General features: G+C 47.3%; 7 protein-coding genes across 7 annotated transcripts; 2 read left to right on the top strand and 5 right to left on the bottom strand.

Moving 5' to 3' along the window:
- Window positions 1–2,678: 2,678 nt before the first annotated feature.
- HD556DRAFT_1352373 (uncharacterized protein) lies at window positions 2,679–3,340 on the bottom strand. Its single transcript, XM_041302395.1, has one exon. The coding sequence runs from the start codon at window positions 3,175–3,177 to the stop codon at window positions 2,812–2,814; it is 366 nt and encodes a 121-aa protein (XP_041163348.1). The 5' UTR covers window positions 3,178–3,340; the 3' UTR covers window positions 2,679–2,811.
- Window positions 3,341–5,138: 1,798 nt separating this feature from the next.
- Window positions 5,139–7,456, bottom strand: HD556DRAFT_1352345 (glycoside hydrolase family 13 protein). Its single transcript, XM_041302394.1, has 10 exons — window positions 7,394–7,456; window positions 7,176–7,302; window positions 6,930–7,084; window positions 6,771–6,874; window positions 6,677–6,726; window positions 6,391–6,622; window positions 6,101–6,322; window positions 5,932–6,040; window positions 5,721–5,882; window positions 5,139–5,587 (listed from the first exon to the last, which is right to left on the bottom strand). The coding sequence occupies exons 1-10, from the start codon at window positions 7,424–7,426 to the stop codon at window positions 5,324–5,326; spliced, it is 1,458 nt and encodes a 485-aa protein (XP_041163347.1). The 5' UTR covers window positions 7,427–7,456; the 3' UTR covers window positions 5,139–5,323.
- A 2,747-nt stretch (window positions 7,457–10,203) lies between these two features.
- On the top strand, window positions 10,204–12,495 carry HD556DRAFT_198437 (uncharacterized protein). The gene is made up of 15 exons (XM_041309874.1): window positions 10,204–10,498; window positions 10,549–10,556; window positions 10,622–10,684; window positions 10,747–10,779; window positions 10,833–10,852; window positions 10,905–10,919; window positions 10,973–11,011; window positions 11,067–11,095; window positions 11,154–11,167; window positions 11,223–11,258; window positions 11,420–11,479; window positions 11,538–11,672; window positions 11,729–11,960; window positions 12,019–12,076; window positions 12,132–12,495. The coding sequence occupies exons 1-15, from the start codon at window positions 10,434–10,436 to the stop codon at window positions 12,333–12,335; spliced, it is 1,011 nt and encodes a 336-aa protein (XP_041163346.1). The 5' UTR covers window positions 10,204–10,433; the 3' UTR covers window positions 12,336–12,495.
- A 463-nt stretch (window positions 12,496–12,958) lies between these two features.
- HD556DRAFT_1430891 (flavoprotein) lies at window positions 12,959–13,810 on the top strand (the record flags this gene model as incomplete). Its single annotated transcript, XM_041304947.1, has 6 exons — window positions 12,959–13,081; window positions 13,137–13,205; window positions 13,232–13,258; window positions 13,311–13,439; window positions 13,495–13,666; window positions 13,725–13,810. The coding sequence occupies 6 exons, from the start codon at window positions 12,959–12,961 to the stop codon at window positions 13,808–13,810; spliced, it is 606 nt and encodes a 201-aa protein (XP_041163345.1).
- On the bottom strand, window positions 13,769–15,294 carry HD556DRAFT_1352295 (uncharacterized protein). Its single transcript, XM_041302393.1, has 2 exons — window positions 13,959–15,294; window positions 13,769–13,904 (listed from the first exon to the last, which is right to left on the bottom strand). Exon 1 carries the CDS (start codon window positions 14,892–14,894, stop codon window positions 14,169–14,171), a length of 726 nt encoding a protein of 241 aa, XP_041163344.1. The 5' UTR covers window positions 14,895–15,294; the 3' UTR covers window positions 13,769–13,904; window positions 13,959–14,168.
- On the bottom strand, window positions 15,167–17,113 carry HD556DRAFT_198477 (uncharacterized protein). The gene is made up of 6 exons (XM_041309875.1): window positions 17,029–17,113; window positions 16,886–16,959; window positions 16,617–16,812; window positions 16,495–16,560; window positions 16,375–16,440; window positions 15,167–16,320 (listed from the first exon to the last, which is right to left on the bottom strand). The coding sequence occupies exons 2-6, from the start codon at window positions 16,922–16,924 to the stop codon at window positions 15,440–15,442; spliced, it is 1,248 nt and encodes a 415-aa protein (XP_041163343.1). The 5' UTR covers window positions 16,925–16,959; window positions 17,029–17,113; the 3' UTR covers window positions 15,167–15,439.
- On the bottom strand, window positions 16,948–17,379 carry HD556DRAFT_1205576 (uncharacterized protein; the record flags this gene model as incomplete). The annotated part of the gene is made up of 2 exons (XM_041296465.1): window positions 16,948–17,202; window positions 17,272–17,379. Coding segments are annotated over 2 exons (363 nt in total), but the record flags the coding sequence as incomplete, so codon positions are not given.
- Window positions 17,380–18,073: the final 694 nt, after the last annotated feature.

The following is an 18,073-nucleotide window of genomic DNA, read 5'->3' as shown; positions in this document are numbered from 1 at the left end:
GGGAGAGGAATATCTATTACAGGTGGCACTGTATAAACTGAATGGACAGGTCAGCAATTCAACCGTCGAGGGAAGGCTTGAAGGTGATGAGAACATTGATGAGATCCTGACGGAGGACATGACCATTAGCGCTGGTGTGCCTTGAGACTGAAAACATCTGAATGCCCAAATAATGTGGGCTGCGACAAGGGGGAGCGGTTGGGAGGTAGGGAAAATGGAACAGGGTGCAAAGTGATTGTCGAGTCGTGTCAATTGTGAAAGAAACTGCAGGGTCAAAAGACATTCATCAACAATCAACACGTACGGTGATGAATTGACGTACTTTGTGGTGTCTCTCTTAAAGAAAACTCATTTTGAATGATGAATCGTTGACCAAACTTCCAAACAGCCTGTGTCTCTCGCAGAATCTGGTGCACAGAAAGGACGAGTGGATATGATGCTGGCGATACAGCAGAGACTGGGAGATCTGGGATGTGCGGTGACTGTTTGCCTTCGGTTATTGCCGGAGTGCCTCCCCGTCCGCTCCTGAAATTCAGAACTCAATTTCATCATAGAAATTCAAAGATGAGTCACTCACCCATTCTCATCGGTCCTGTCCTCAGATATTGTTACTTCGTCCATATATATTGAAGACTCCATGTTCGGCGCCTCGACGATACTGCTACCCCCCTTGATCCATCGTTCATCCGTGCCGCTCGTCATCATGTGTGTCATTGTGCAATTTGTGTTGTTGCCAATAGCTTACAGAATTGGGTCAATTAGCATCTGATCTCGTCATCCACTTGGTGAAATTCACGTTCTATGATCACACTAAAAATCTCACAATCTACCGCAGGAACTTGAATCAAGGAGAAACTGGTAGGCAAGACGGTCCCACAATTCGACATATCTATACCATAGATGATAGTATAGTCCGTCAACCCGTCGGATGTCTCGTGCTGTTCTCTTCCGGTTTGAGCTTGACGATAATTAATCAGGTCTTCTTTTTGAGAAGAATTTAGAGTGGCACATAAATGATCGACATTGCCGCAATAGACTTTTTATTTCACCACAGCCTTAATTACTGATATGTGCGTCTCATTTCTTTCGTCATATTTCAAATCTCATACGTCCATGTATAGAGGTACGCTACAGCAGGTGCTCTTGGTGATGCTAATGACCTCGTACGCGACGGGAAATATGTTTCTCCTCCTCCTTCCCCCAATCTCGGCTCACGGCCTTGCCCACGCCAGACAGCATGGAATCAGCCAGTTTTTTTTTACTTCTAGCTTATTTTGATCTTGTATCGGATATTTATACCATCGGATATCCATACTCATCAGATCACGGGCTTTATTGTGATGGATGCTTCTCACAACGACCTAGTAAAGACGAATGTTCAGCACATCTCAGTGGCAAGATCTGCTGGCATTTGACTGGATTGATATGCCTCTGTGAAGGGCCGCACAACCATTACGCAAGAATTTCAAAGAACATTCAACACATAAACGCCAGCCATCTTCCTTCAGAATCATCTCATCCTATCACATCAGTCACAAACAATGCGTTTCTCCTCTGAAATTGTCCTCGTTGTCGTCGCTACTTTAGTATCATCAATCTCTGCCGTGCCCCTTGACGAAGGCGATTGTGAGGCTGGCAGATATTGCAGGATTGACGCAGATTGCATCTGCAGTTGGCTTACTTGCGTGAGTATCAGTAGTCTTCCTAGATATAATGATATGACTCACCTGCATGGCAGTACGAAAATCAATGCGGAGCACCAAACCTAGCCCACTGACCTACACGGAATCACCTGTAAAAGAAGCGGTATCAGCCAAACAAGTCCCACCGCATATGCTGGCCCTATAATCACTGTCACAAACACTACTAAAGTTGTCTCATCAACGGGCACATCTAAAACGGCCGGCAGGAACGGCGGACTGATGGGGGCACATCTCACATCAGGGCATTAGCGCACCTGGAGATGCGAAAGGGACACCGGGGGTCCCATAGACTAGACTGTAATGTCCGCCACTCGTTACTGACTTACGATAGTGAAGGAGTGCTGTAACAGTTTCTATGCGGTCGTGCTCCTCTTAACGTTTCAAGAGTCCATTATCTCGCTCCGAAGTCTCATTCTCAATATATCTGTCTTATTTTCATCTCGATCTATTAGATCACGGTGCTCAAGTGTGCGGTAAAGAGATTTCCAAGTCCTCGTGTCATCGACAATCAGTACTGGGTTTAAGCACTGGCCAGACTTCTGCGTTCTACACAACAAGCTAATCAATCTGTATATGTTAGATGTGTGAGTCAATTAAAGTTGCGAGTGATAGAGTATGGCTGCAACAATCGTCAGTTGCCATAAACATACTCGATAACTCGACGCAGGCAAGAGGAGTGGTTAAGTAGTTCAAGTCAGATCGTACAGCAATGCAGTTCAGTGTGAACTGAGTACAGGCGTCAAATGCCGAAAAGTTGCCACCCCCGCAAATACCAATCAGCCTCAAAGCAATGATGAGGTGTCTGTTACATATTTTGGTCAGTCTGGAAGCCCACAATAAAGCAACGTTATAATATGGACGTCCAAACTGACGAAAAGGATACATCCCAGGAGGCATATAGCGTTTGAACGTTCTGCGCTTCCCAATCTGATGGATGGCGTGAGGTATACAGTTAGCTTTGTACCAGGGCGGTCTGGCGCAGGTCGTCGGGAGTGCCAGTGTCCTGGCGTAGTAGCAGGAGTTCTGCGCCTGTGTCGTAGTCAGTCCTGGATAGAGAGTGCCGTAGCCTCCCGCTATAGAGGTCTGGCCTTGGTTCCCCTTGCAGTCCTTATCTGTTCCAGCTTGTGCACCAGTGATAGAAGGATAGACGATACCAGAGATATGACGACAGAAGATTGAAGACACCGGCTAGAAGTCCATGACGATAGGAAACGCCCGCGTCATCCCTGCACCGAAGAACAAGAATGAAAACAAGAATGACTTTGAAAGCGACGATATAAGATATTGGATGCTTCTTCGGTGGAGGATGATCGATGATCGAAGTATTGCCGGTGCCGGATGCACCCATCACAGAATTGCGCCAAGATAATTGACCTGTGGGAGGGGAATATCTATTACAGGTGACCTTGTATGAACTGAATAGACGGGTCAGCAATTCAACCGTCGAGGGAAGACTTGAAGGTGATGAGAACATTGATGATGAATCGTTGACAAAACTTCCAAACAGCCTCTGGCTCTCGCAGAATCTGGTGCACAAAAAGCTTGGCGAGTGGACTTGATGCTGGCATTAAGAAGAGCCATGTGACAATACAGCAGAGACTGGGAGATTTGGTATGTGCGTTAACTGCAAGTATTTGCTTTTCGGTTATTGCCGGAGTTCCTCCCCGCATCTTTTATTTCGCTACGCCCGCTCCCGGGTCTGAACTCAATTTCATCAAAGATGAGTCACTCATCCATTCTCGTCGATCCTGTCCTCATTGTTACATGGTACATATATATTGAAGATTCCATGCTCAGCACCTCGACTTAATACTACTACCGCCTTGCAGGGTTGACATAGCTTGGTCAATTAGCATCTAGCTTCGCCATTCACTTGGTGAAATTCACATTCTATTTCCGCATCAAAAATCTCAAAGTGTATCGCAGGAAAATCCCTGTCCGTCAAACTTGAATCAAGCAGATACTGGCTGGCAAGTCCCACAATTCGAAGTATCTATACCATAGTATAGTCCATCAACCCGTCGGATATCTCTTTTACTCAGATTTCTCGTCTTGTTGTAACTCACACTCTTGCGGTTTGAGCTTTGACGATTACTGATTAGGTCTTCTTTTTGGCAGAGAATAATTTATGTGTGGGTCATTTCTTTCGTAATATTTCAAATCTCATCCATCCGTGTATAGAGGTGCGCTACAGCAGGTGCTCTTGGCGATGCTGATGACCTCATACGCGACAGGAAATATGTTTCTCCTCCTCCTTCCCCCAATTCCGGCTCACGCCCTTGCCCACGCCAGACGGTATGGAATCAGCTAGTTTTGTTTATGCTTCTAGCTGATTTCGATCTTGTATCGGATATTTATACCATTGGATATCCATACTCATCAGATCACGGGCTTTATCGTGATGGGTGCTTGTCACAAAGGCCTAAAGACGAATGTTCAGTAGTTCCACACTAAATTGCTAATACATCTCGGCTGGAATTTAGCTAGATTAATCGCAGATATGCCTCTGTGTGAAGGCACAACCATGTACGCAAGAATTTCAAAGAACATTCAACACATAAAAGCCAGCCGTCCTCCTACTATTTCCTTCAGAATCATCTCATCCTATCACATCAGTCACAAACAATGCGTTTCTCCTCTGCAATTGTCGTCGTTGTCGTCGCTACTTTAGTATCATCAATCTCTGTCATGCCCCTTGACGAACAAGATTGTCCCAATGGCAGGCATTGCAAGACTGACGCAGATTGCATCTGCCCTTGGATTGGTTGCGTGAGTATCAGTAGTCTTCCTAGATATAACGATGACTCACCTGCATGGTAGTACAACAATATATGCGAAGTGTAAGAATATTCGCGCCAACCACGACAGGCACAAAAATTATCCTCGTGTTTCATCGAAGCGAAGGGCTTCACTCTTCGTATCCAAGACATGCGGACACATCCCTCTAAATCACTCTTTTTCCTTTTTCCTTATAGTTCAATATCTCTTATCATGAGAACATACGAGATACTCGAGCCACTCGGTACTGGTTAAGGAGTGCTGTAACAGTTTCTATGTAATCGTGCTCCTCTCAACGTTTCAATAGTCCATTATCTCACTCCGAAGTCTCATTCTCAAATATATCTGTCTTATTTTCATCTTGATCTATTATTGCCCTTGGACTTGCATTTTGCACCAAGCTCTTATTGTGCAGTCGTAACTAGACTTACAGAAGCGAGTCGTGTTTCTGCTTTCACATCGGTGCGGTATGGTAGTTGGCATTGATGTGTCAGTTACTATTGTAGTGAACTCTTTCGCCGTGATTTCCTGCAGTAGTTTGACACTACTGGATTCTGCCTGAAATATATCCATGTGCAGTTGCTGCCGTCATAATGAGAGAGAGTGGGATTCGATTTTAGCATTAGCTTGTATCAGATTGATCCAGAAACAATGATTGGTTGATAGAATGTCTGTGCATCATCGAAACATTAACGAAGAACAGGTTCTAGGTCGGGTAAAGCGGTCAATGCGTTTTTTGCTGACCTGGTGCAAAGTCGTCGGATCCTTGGTATCTTTTATTGAAATGATATCGACGTATCAACATGCGTATTGCACGTTCCCTGGATGCAACTCTCATTTAATCAATTCAACAATGCCTCCCGGACATACACCCGCCCCTCATAGTCCCTTAGAGTAACCTTCTCCTCAAGTCCGATCGCCTCATTCTCATAGTTGCCCAAGACGAATGTGTATCCGGCTACTCCTCCGACGACCTCCCCAAGATCAACGTCAACCTTCCCTTCCTTGAAATTAAGCAACACCAACGCAGACGTGGACCCATAGTTCCGCGTGTACGCGAACACCTGTTCATGTGTTTCAAGAAACATCACGAAGTCGCCGTAGATCTTGGCGTGGGCACACGTCAGTATCAAAGGAATGGAAGGGAAAGATGCGGAAATACAGATAGAAATGAAAGGCGGTAGTGTAAGTTGAGTTAAAACGAACTGCGTGCAGGAGAACATATCTCGAACGACTTACGAGAACATCGTGCGTCTTCCGCACCTTCAGCGCGCGCTTCCAGAATGCGTGCACGCTGGTGGCATCGCCGATCTGTTTTTCAGCGTTCCACTCTCGGTAATCGTCATTCACGCGCATCCACGGTGTTCCGGTCGTGAAGCCTCCATGTTTACTCGCATTCCACTATAACATTAATTGAGATGATGGAAGGAAGTGATGAATTTGTTCTTACCTGCATCGGAGTCCTTGCGTGATCACGCGCCTTTTGCGCGAAACTGTCGAGAAGATCAGACATTTCAACATCCTCCTTGCCTTGCGCTCGTTGTCTCTGCTCTTTAATCCTATTATATCCTTAGAACATATGCCCACCACATGAACAAAGAATAGGAAATGCAACGCACAGATTCCAGTAATTCTGACTTGCAACGTCATTGTATTCCTCGATCCCCCATGTCCGCGGGAAGTTCTTGAGGCCAAGTTCCTGTCCCTGGTACACGTATAGTGTCCCTGTCTGCGTGATCTGTAAGATAGCGAGCATCTTGGCGGAGACTGCGCGCCACTGCGCCGAGTCGTTCCCAAAGCGCGACACCGACCGCGCGTGGTCATGATTCTCAATGAAAACTCTTTAATTGCGCCAAACGAGATGAAACATCAGTATTCCACCTTCGGCTTCATATCAGGCTGAACTCACGCATTCCAGAACCCATCATCGCGCATGAACTGTTGCCAGCGACCGATGATTTCCTTGAGCTCACCGAGCGTCCAAGGTTTCCTGAGGAGTGGCGATTCGGAAGGCGAGTCAATGTCCATGAGCTCGAAGTGAAAGACCATGTTGAGCTCGCGGTTCTGCGGAAGGACGTACGCGGCGAGCTCGGATGACTCATGTGTGAAGGGCGTTTCGCCGACCGTGATGAGGTCGTGGTCTGTGGGAGTTCTGTTAGTTAATCAGAGAAGACGGGGGAAAGGAAGGGGCGCACGGGAGAGGACCTCGGCGTGCATTTGTTTAATGTATTTGTGGACCTGCGGACTGGGAAGGTCAAGTGATTATCGAGTAAAGATGAATGAACTTACCCGTTCGCAAAGTACATGCTGGCCGGCTGGTAGTACTGCGTGTGGTCCACCAGAGGTGCATCGGGGAGACCATCCGTCTTCGAGATGCAATTGATCACGTCCATCTATGGTAATACCCATTGTTTTGTTAAAAAAATAGGGAGGGAGAGATATACGTACGCGGAACCCATCACACCCTCTGCGCACCCAGAATTGCATGACGTCCCAAACAGCAGACCGCACAACAGGGTTGTCCCAGTTCAAGTCTGGCTGCTTAGGTACGTACAGGTGAAGATAGTACTCCCCACTTGCAGAGTCACGTTCCCATGCGGAGCCTGTCGCACAGTTAGAAGTATGAAGCAACAAGAGTAGATGGTACGACGGCTGTCACCATGCAAAGAAGTCAAGGAAAACAGGTGCACATACCCTGGAACACGCTCTTCCAGTTGTTGGGTGGAAGTTCTTCCCCGTCGACAACTTTACCAGGACGCCAGATGTACCAATCGCGCTTTGGGTCGTTTTTGCTCGTTTTTGAAGCAGTGAACCAGGCATGCTAGCGATTTGTATGTGACCAGTGCACGGAAGTGGTAAGTAATTAGTGGAAACAGGAACCATAAGGTAAGCCAGAAAGATAGAAGACCTGCCTCGTCGGATGTATGATTCACCACCAGGTCCATCCTGTCAAAAAGACCCGGGTTGACACTGGAAAAAAGTTTAGAATCCGGATAATACATACATGAGCTTCATCCCCCGTGCGTGCGCGCCATGTAGAAGGCGGTCCCAGTCTTCAAGCGTGCCATAGCGTGAATCGATGTCCTCATAATCCGAGCTGTGGTGGTTAGAGCATCAAGTCCCAGAACCGAAAAGCGACGATTAGCGCTCACATATCATAGCCCATATCAGCCAATGGGCTACGATAGATCGGGCTAAGCCATATAACGTCCACACCAAGATCCTTTAGATAGTCGAGTTTGGCGATGATGCCTGCGAGATCGCCAGTCCCATCACCATTCGCGTCAAGGAATGATGCTGGATAGACCTGATAGACGGTTGCAGATTTCCACCAGGGATGTGGTGGTTTGGACATCGCGAACAAGAATTAGAGTGAAAATGCAATGGACTGGAGCAGGGTATAAGAAGGATGCATAATATGAGATATGAGATATAATACATGAGCGTGACCCGAACACGAGGCTATGCATCTGCCAGGGTGAATCAAATCATGAGCTTCTGCGGGCCCAGCCGTGCATGAATATATAAACCCCACACACGGTGGCATTTATCAGCTTCTGATAATCACTCCACTAGTGCCTGTCTAAGAACAACTTCGGGGTGGGAGAAGATACACTGGGTGAAGTGACAGATTGCGCTGACGCATCAAAATAGCCAATAGATAGTAACTGTAAGCACACCGTATGGATCGTTTAGTCATGAAATTGGAAGTGGACTAGTCGTACTTACAATATGAATCTTCGTCGCATGCGTTCGACGTGAGTGATCTTTTACTGCACATCCTCGACACCTTTAGTCGTCTGGACCTAACCTCCTATTGTCAGACCTCGTAAAAAATCGTCCCTTGGGATGTAAAATCGTCGAATGTCGTCGCATGGTAAGGTGCACCATTTGATTCAGTGACCGGTGTGCTGGACCGAATACGAGGCTCCTTGCAACTGGAAGGTGGGGTACAATCACTTCTGCGTTCTACATGACAAGCTAAATAATCTGTATATGTCAGATGTGTGAGTCGATAGAGTTGCGAGTGATGTATGGCTGCGAGCGACAACCCTGAGTCCCTGACCGTTGACGATCGTGAGTTGTCACAATCGTACTCGACAACTTGATTGCTTCCAGCTTTCGCAGGCGGGAGGACTGGTCAAGTAGTTCAAGCGAGATCAAACATTGTATGCAGGTTGATTCTTGCGACGATGACTAGTAGAATTTAGCGCGCGAAGCTCCAAGTCAGCAGTGGCACGGTATAAACAGGGTTCTAGGCTCGACTTTACATAAGCTCAAAGGTACAGCCACTAGCTTCTCAACCGCACGCCATAACTTTTTGAAAAGTTTCTACCATAACGCCACTCCGAATCGAGCCTCAAGTCGTTCCTTTTAATGCGATCGTTGCAGCTCCTTCGACAACAAAAGACCAGGCCGCATCCGTTCAAGTTGCAGCAAATAATACCACCATTACTATGATCGTAGTTTGACCAAATTAGTACCCACCAGTTGCGCAGCTCAGCCGAATTGACTCACTGTGTTGAATGTTCTCGACCTAGTCCAAGAGTCAATTTCCGAGTCCACGGTCACCCTACTACAAATCATTAATTCATTCCCTCGACATCCTTGTTTTCCGGGATGTGGCGCCTATCCAATGCTTAGCGCCTGCAATCAATACAGGAGTCAATATGATTGCTTTGAGGCTTGCAGTCAACAACAGTATGGCCTGTTGTGTATTTAAATGAGATTACCGTCGAATCCCAGTCCTTGGATTATATCTCGTGCTGACCATTTTGTCATCCTCGTCATAACTGTTCAGCAACGGCTCCGCGGTTCCCACCCTTTCTCCGCGCCTTACTTCGCTCAGACTGATTAGCAACAACTATTCACCATGATTGACGCTAATTGATTAGGGGACTCGAGGTCAATTACTCTTCCCACCCAACGAAAAAAACACTGCTGGACGCCGTAGGTGGCTGATGTTCATGAAGTTGAAATGCTGACTCTTGTCAATGCATCCTTTGTCATTGTGGTAAAATCTGTCGGTTTCTGGGCTACGCATGGTGTAATTAAAAAGGTTACTGTGAGTCGAAATAAATACTGGGCGTATTGCGATAAGGCTGATATCGTACACAAGCACTCTAGCTTGAATGATTCACGCAGCCGCAACCCTGTTCTCCCGAATCATAAAGGTACCTCATCGATTTCGAATATCGAGGTAGGTCGCCTTTCAGTTTATGCGCTCTCATAAATTATGTTGGTTGAGCAGGTTCAGGATACTCCCTCTGGTGCAGAACAATGCGCTGATCCTCAATCAGCACTTCAGACCACCAGAGAGGCTGTCAAAAACATGATTCTATTGTCAATTTCAAAGATGGATGTAATTTCGGGGACACATCTTCGACCTCTGAAGATATTCGATAGTGTTATCGCGCGGACGTATGGGCCATTCCTCTCGGTTTGGAACTCAACTGATCACTTTGTACAGGTACACCTTACGCAAAGGTAGTACTGGGCCTACTGTCTTCTGTATCCACAGTACGTATTGTTTCACTCAGAGTCTGATCTGCTACTCAGCCGTCATCGTGCAGGTAGTTCTTGCTCACACAGATCGTAGCCAAGGGATACTCCTGCTTCTTGAGAAGTTCGGTCAAGTCTACGATTTCATGATGCAACAGAAGACTCTTGGCAGAATTCCGTTGGTGCAGAGTATCGTCGGACGAATATTTCAGCAGGCTCTCGAGCGCTTCCGGTTCGTCGAAGATTACTCCGTGGCCAAAAACTTCCCACCCAAGCTCAAATTCGAGCTGAAACAAAGTTCAACAATTTTATATACAAGGAATCATGACACCGGGTCGACACGTTCACGATCAAGTGAACATTGCTGGCCGTCGACTTTCACACCCACATTGCAAATTGAAGATTCTGCACTTACCATTTTAATTGGCACCCTTATGATATGAACGCCCAATGACCGAGAAAGAGAATGTCGGTGAATTGCTTGGAAGCGGAGCACATGCAACTGTAACATTCATGTGCGGTGCACAGATGTCACCTCCTGATCTCATTTTGATTACCCAAGCAGTATACATAGTGCGAATGTCATTGTCCCAAGTTCGCCTCTCATCCTCACCCATTCCCTACCAATATGATAACAGTCTCAAATGATCCCACGTGGTGGCCGACCATCACTGGAAGTCGTGTTTCAAGCTATTTTTCTGGTTCGTAGAGCTGTTGGGTGTTGAAGCTGACATCTCAATCTAACCTTGGCTCGGCTTCGCAGTTGCTGCCTTTGTTATAGTGACGTATGATTGGGGTACCTGAGCATGATAATATTAAAGGACTACTGATATCTTACAAGTATTTCAGCACTCACATTTGGACAAGAGGTATGTCAATGCTATGACTGGAGCAGCCATCTCACTAAGAATCCTTTTATAGGTCGCATTGGTCTGGGTGAGCAGGGTCTCATGTCAGAGGAACAACCATGAACTTGCGCTTAATTACAGAAGCAACGCTGGTCCCTGATGTCAGTTCTGTATCTCGGTGTATGCAACTTGTTTGTCGCAGCTGCCATATTGTGCTGACTTGAAAGTATCTTAGGTGCGCTATCTTGGAATCTTATATGCTACGTATGTTCGGAAGGCCAAACAATCGGTGTTATGCTAATCGTCTATCTCTCATAATCAGTTCAACCGTGCTGAGTACGTCTCCTTAGCACATTCATTGTCTTTGCTTCTTCTGACCGATGGCGCATAGACAATGTTCCGACCATCTCGCTGACAGATACAGTGAGTCTTCTGCACAGATGCCCATTATACCCCTCTGATTGACCGCGATGCTCTGTAGGAGTGGGTGCGGTTCTTTATTGACTTCTTGTTTCGCTGATGATTGCCACAGATGTAAGTCTGTTTGAAGTTCGCTACCCAAGGCTGATTACTGACTAGATTTGTCAGGCTGGATTATATCCGTTATACAGAGTTGGATAAGTGTTTTGGTATCTGTGATGCTATGGGGTGAGCTTGACACTTGCGAGGCCTCTCTGATATTGACTGGAATGAAACATGCTACAAGCCATCATCGTTACTCGGTTGCATGCCATGTATCAACGATCCAAAAAGATCCTGATATTTCTCATTGTCACCTTCTTGGCTATCAGCGTTTTCGTCGGAATGGTCACCATAATGACAATGATACATACGTCAGGGGGTACGCTTAATTATGGATGAAAGCAAATGTGCATGGGGCTCAATGATGAATACCAGAGGAACACATTCTCTCCGGCTCTTATCATTGCTGGATTGACTATGCGGAAAATACCCTACTTCTGCTTTCCATTTCTTGGATACTCAGCTCCGTATGGGAGGCCCTCGCGCTGTGTCTGGCAATCTGGATTGTAGTAAAACATTTCCGTGAACTGCGACAACATTCGGCAGGAGGGATTATCCGGGAGTCTTTTACGGTGTTGATGAAAACTCACGTGGTTTACTTTGCGAGGTAAGCTCATATTGTGATTATTGTTCCTTTTTTTCCACTGAAGGGTCGGACGTGATAGCTTTGTTGTTGTTTCTTGCTGCCAGCTCATTATTGATTTTTCTCCGACACTCTCAGCAGTATGTTAATCTTTCCCTCATCTCTGCATGCTACCACATTTTACCGTTTCTGTAGGGAATTTCCCTTGACGCTCAGCTTTATGGTGGGTTTCTTCAGATTGTTTCAGTCGTACAGATGTTTGTGCTGGGACCACGCATGATCCTTGGCATTCGAGAATACTATGCTAAGCTCAGGGCCGATTCCGATACAGCGGCAACTGCTATGTCCTCAATGGCTTTCCAGGAGCGTGTCCATGTATCGACTGGGAGTGGTGTATGACACACATGTTAATGGTTGTTTGGTGTTCTGCGGGAAGCAGGAATTTACTTTGTCTCCATTCCGAGTCCAAGCCTCGTTGCGGTACTTAAGTGACTATTCGGTGCCCTCTAGTAAATTCAACCAAAATCCTGGATATCCTTACTGTACTAGCGAAGGAAAGCAGTGTACTGAATGAGCAGGTCGAGGAGCGAGAGATGTTTACCCTGGAACGATAGGGTGCAAATTGCAACTCGCTCATCCTTGAGGACGACTCGCGACTTACCTCTCGTAATACATAGGCGCGATCCGAACAAGGCCATGATGCCATCTGCCAGGGTGAATGATATGTCAATTAGCAAGCTTCGGCGGCCCAGCCGTACGTGAATATGTAAACCCTGGCACATCTGGTGGCATTCACGAGCTTCTGAGTATCACTCCACCAGTGCATATCTAAGAACACCCTCGGCCGGGTGCGAGGAAATACATTGCGGCAGGCGACAGATCGCGTGGAATTCAATGGCACATCAAAGTGTAGTAGGCTCTGCGAAAGTTGTCAGATCAATAACGCGCTGTCGGGGAATAAACATGTTGAAACACAAACGCTAAACAACTCTCACCATAATTTCACCCTCAACTTGCCACCCATGGTGATTCGCCAATTTATCGCTGAAACGGAGCGCCTCCCAGATCACGCTCATGCGTTGCTCATAACAACGGGCAGCGTAGCATCTATCAAAGCTCCTCTCATCGTCTCAGCGCTTCTTCAAGTCTGTATCCGTCCTTGGAATCCTGCTCTTGCTCATGTTGTGTGCAACGTACTAGTATCAAAATGTCAGAGTAGAAGTGGTCGCGACCAAGGAGTCGCTCGCATTTTATGACCCTGCAGATGTCGTCAATGCAGGTGCCCGCGTGTGGAGTCTTGGACCGATGAGGACGAGTGGTCGGTGAACACACGCGCTTTTCAGAAGAGCTTGACCGTCTTAACGTCCATGACAGGGATCATACAAGATTGGAGATCCGATCCTGCATATTGAGTTGAGGAGGTGGGCTGATATTGTTCTTGTCGCTCCCTGCTCGGCAAATACGCTCTCAAAGATTGCACACGGACTCTGCGACAATCTCGCGGTATGTTTCTCAGCGCATTCATATCGTGCTTGATGGCAAACCTATTGCCACATAGACCTCTCTGCTTCGTGCGTTGGCACCTACGACACCGACTTACATATTCCCGGCAATGAATACGCTCATGTACGATCATCCGCTCACGGCAGAACATTTACACGTCGTCCGGGATATCGTGCGCTACCAAGTTGTCGGGCCAATCGGAAAAAATCTTGCGTGTGGGGACGTTGGTGTGTGATCCCGGTTTTTATTTCTTGCTATTGCAGATAAAGTGGCTCTTTTTCAAAGGACTCGGTGCTATGACGGAATGGCGTGATATCGTGAAGATAGTGGTGGATCAAATGAAACTCGTTTGCAAAGACAATAAATCATAAAACTCTGTATTCTATGTCTAATATTGGTCTAATCTATAAGTATTCCTTCTTCGCGAATACATGTATATGTGCTAGTTCACGAACGCTTTGTAACCTTCTGAAAATGCTCAGCGTCTGATGCAGCGTAGCCAAAGGCTCGTTCACTCACTGGGGGGTTGACAAACCAATGTCTATATGCTGACTCTACGTTATTACCCACCCATTGAGCCGTGCTCTTTTATAAGCTCTGGAAACCACGTATCATATCTCTCGTATATATATTTTGTTTCAGTATTGATACTTATCTCCTCCCAGTTGTATTGCTCCATCCCTTCCTCTGGTCCCAGGTTGCTAGCACAACACGCAAGTACTGTAATAATCAGGGACTAACAACTCCTTGACTGCCGACCAACTTCTTAATCATATCGCTGACTACAGTCCTCAACTCTTTCACAACAACGATGACACCCTCTCCTTCTCCCTGCTGTGAATCTCGCGTCTCTAGTGCGCTGAGAAGAACACGATCCACACATCTAATGAGGTACTCGAGATGATATTCTCTAGCGATCTGCATATACCTCTTCGTGCCTTCCACAAGGACGGGAAGGAACTCGAAACAGTGTATGTCGTAAATGTCATATCGTGTATAGAACCATGCCTTTCTCATTATGTCCCACCACTGCCGCTCTGTAATAGAATTGAGGGATGCAACCGACGATTGTTCAGGTGCGATCCGGAGGAGGATGCCAGCTAGGTAAAATGCATGTGGCCCTAAGTCGCACTTTGCAACAATGCTAATGCATCGATCTATATGGTGATCCTCGACCAAATGGGGGTGCCAGTTGGAATTCCTCGCGAGGGTAAAGAGCAGTTTGAGATAGCACGAGTCACGGCCATCATGGAAGAAGCAGTCAGGATCATCATCGGAGAGTGTTACACCTGGTTGGGGACAAACTGCAGTCAGGATAGCGGGGGAGAGCTCGGTTAAGATCATGTCCCGCAGCTCCGCATTATCAATGGCATCGATCCAGACCATTTCTTCTCGGGCACTGTGGGCAAGGCGGAGAGCAGCATGACGTAAATGTACAGGCATGCTACTGCCCATGCAGGCGATGAGGATCTTGAAGAACTGATGTTGTTTAGTAGGGCTGCAGCGCACGTCCAGGACGTCCAGGAAGACAAGGACGTTAAATACTGCTTCCTGGTCGGAATCAACATGCTCGAGGTAGTCGAACAGCGAGTCGAAGCCTTCTGGCGAATAGGAATCACCTGTCCGAAAATACTGGCTAGTCCACAAATCGGCAGGGTCCTGAGATACTTTGGCAGCAGTGAGCGTGAAGCGCAGTGCATTTTGCAGGGCAGCCAAAAGCTCCCAGGGAGGATTTTGTCCGGCCTGGGATGACCTTATTCGTGAGGAAATCTTCCTGCACACGTCCAGGTTCCGCACGTCGTGCAATAAAGGATTATAGTAATTTTTGGTAGACTCGAGCACCAGACAAACGACTTTGATGAAGTCACATGCCCAACTCGGTGTGACGCATGTGTTGTCATTGCTGAGATCACCTCCATACCATGCCCAGAGAGTAGTTTGGAATTGCTCCAAAAGGGCATTCGCAAATCGAGGCAGGGCAGAACTACACAGTGTCTTAGTTAGCTATAGCAGAAGCACCAAATGAGTCGATGGCACCTTTTATCAACCCGAACTATGTCCTTCTTGTCAAACTGAACCCCGACCATGACGCAAGCAAGAAGAGCGCAATTGGCTATGATTTGATTCGATGGAGAGGATGTAGATGATAGCAGTTTCGATATCACCTCTATGGCGAATTTTTCCACTCTTTCATTCGCTCGCCCAGTGACAAAGTGATAAGGAAGAGAATGTGACATCCACTCCGCCACAGAGTCGGGACAATCATACAACAGAAACCACTGAAATCTGCGATCTTCATCTTGCAAAAGACAAAGATTCTTAGTCGTGTTAAGCACCATCCTGTCGGCTCGACCCATGTCCCTCAGAGCCATCCGGTCAAACGTGTCATAATCTCTTTCCCTGAAACCAAGAAATTCGCCATGGGTAGGATATGCCTGAAGAACGCGGCCACAATATAAATGACTCATAGCCATTATACAAGCTGAGGCCTTTTCCTCCAACGACGGCATAATTTGCCCATGGAAGCCGACGCAGCTCGTATAATTATCATACAGCTGATGCAGCATATCTGAAACGTCAAGATCCAGGGGCCATTCGACTTGCGGAACAAGGCTGGCAGCGGCAAGAAATACTTCAGGATCCGTAGACGTCTCGAGCAGCCACTTGACACTAGGTGCTTCCAGCTTGCTGGTAGGTATGTCAGGGAGGGCGAGAATGTGGTCATTGCCCGACGAAACATCTAAATTCGGTTCAAGCAATTGTGCTTCCGAGTCCACGACCTTGGTGGAAAAGCGCAGGACAAAATGCAACCAGTGATGAAGACTAGTGATTAACTGCTGAAGAGATCGCTCTGCGAATGCGCCAATCGCATGTACAGGGCCTGAGGAGTGAAATGAGCCCCCGGTATTTTTGCGATAGTAGATAAGATTGTCACCTCTAAATACTGCAGACAGTTGGGTACATCCTGACCTGATAATGCCAAGCAATCGTTTCAGCACGCCTGACACGGAACAGTCAAAACCTGTGCACATGGAACAAGACATAACTAACTCACCGTGCAGCGACTTCATGAGCTGCTGGGAATAACTGGAGGCTCGTTTGAACACCAGCCGTAGAACCCCTGCCATGTTGATTCAGACGGGGTACGATCACTAGAATTTAGCAAAATGATCTTACTGTCGATGCGCAACATGCGTAACATCGTCGATGTTGGTGTCTGAAATGGACAAGCAGGAGATATCAAACATGCCATCACCGTCAGGGAATAGAACAGAAATCCGAAGACCGTTGTTGCAATGATGACCCAGGCAATGCTCGGCTGGTCGTACCACATATCGGCGCCGAGAGCGATTCCAAAGAGAAGAAGTGAGATCTGAAGTATCACGGGAAAAGATTGCACGACAGCATCAAAATACCATGTGACGATGCCGTCGAACTTCTCTTGCCTGCGCTTCCCTCGTTCCTCCTCCGAGCCGCGGCCACATCTGTTAGACTTGTAGTAGCCGAGCCACTGCTTGCCCTGAACGGCCCCGAATGCAGCGAGTAAGCTCATGGACAAGCTTGCGTATGCGACCAATTGGATCCTCACAGCCGACGCAGGTGGCGACCACGTAGATGCTGGGTCTGCGGGAGCAGTACCCGCCTTAGCGAGGTTGCCGAGTCCGATCTGCACAAGTTGCTTCAAAAGGGCATTCGTCATGTCGCTGGGGTCGGGATTGAGATTAGACTCCATCGCGACGATGAAACCCGTGCTGACAGCCGACTCCCGAGAAAAGACCAGACTGATCAAATATCAGTCTCAATGTGCCGAAGATAAGAACGCTAAACTTACAAAGATTAAGACAATGTCCATGTCAGTAGTGTATCGCTCAAGGAACTCGCCATCATGTTCCTCTGCGACTCGTTTGTACACCCCCCAGAAACGAGACCGTTTGTCCTTTCCAATCTTCGACGCAATCGTGGAGTCCTGGAGAATGTCCAATACTTGCCTCATGACATTTGCTCTGAGTGTACGGTATCTTCAGTTGCGATTGCTTGACCTATTTTTCGCTTACAATTCGCTTAGAGTTGGCTGGTCCTTCTCAGACACGACCTTTCCCCCCTCGCTGAGACAATTCAGGAGCATGTTTGACGTCATTATCGACAATAACTCACGGAGCTGAATCGCCAACTGGTGGAACATTGGGTGTGCTTCCTTGTATGTGAGGTCCTGACGGCTGTGAAGGCCCAACATTCGAGCTGCAGTTCTGGTAAGGAGTGGCACAGAGTCGCAGACGCCCATCAGGGAAGAGAGACACTTGCATCCCTGGTGGCAGCTCCGCCAAAGGTTCAATATTTAACTTCTCCATGTCTTGCTATCAGACGGGTGACAGATCCCAGGAAGCTGCAACTTACTCTTCGATGGGTCCTACGGCGTCAATTTGCGGGGGAGGTTGCTCAGCGTTGTGAGGGAGGTGATCCTCGGCGGCGTAGGTGCCTGATGCTTGTGACATGAAGAGGTTATATCTATATTAGATCCCAAGTAAAGCTAGCGAAGTTGGGAAGGGTCTGAGGTGAGCAGACAGAGCAGAGTGGTGGTACACAGCAAATCGGTTAGGCAGGATGTTGAACTTTAACACGTGCTTACGAGCGTT

Source organism: Suillus plorans (assembly GCF_016647745.1).
Source record: "Suillus plorans strain S12 chromosome Unknown HD556scaffold_13, whole genome shotgun sequence".
In the NCBI taxonomy this organism is placed as follows: Eukaryota; Fungi; Basidiomycota; class Agaricomycetes; order Boletales; family Suillaceae; genus Suillus; species Suillus plorans.
Note: the sequence above shows the minus strand (reverse complement) of the source record. Positions and strands in the feature narration are given on the sequence as shown.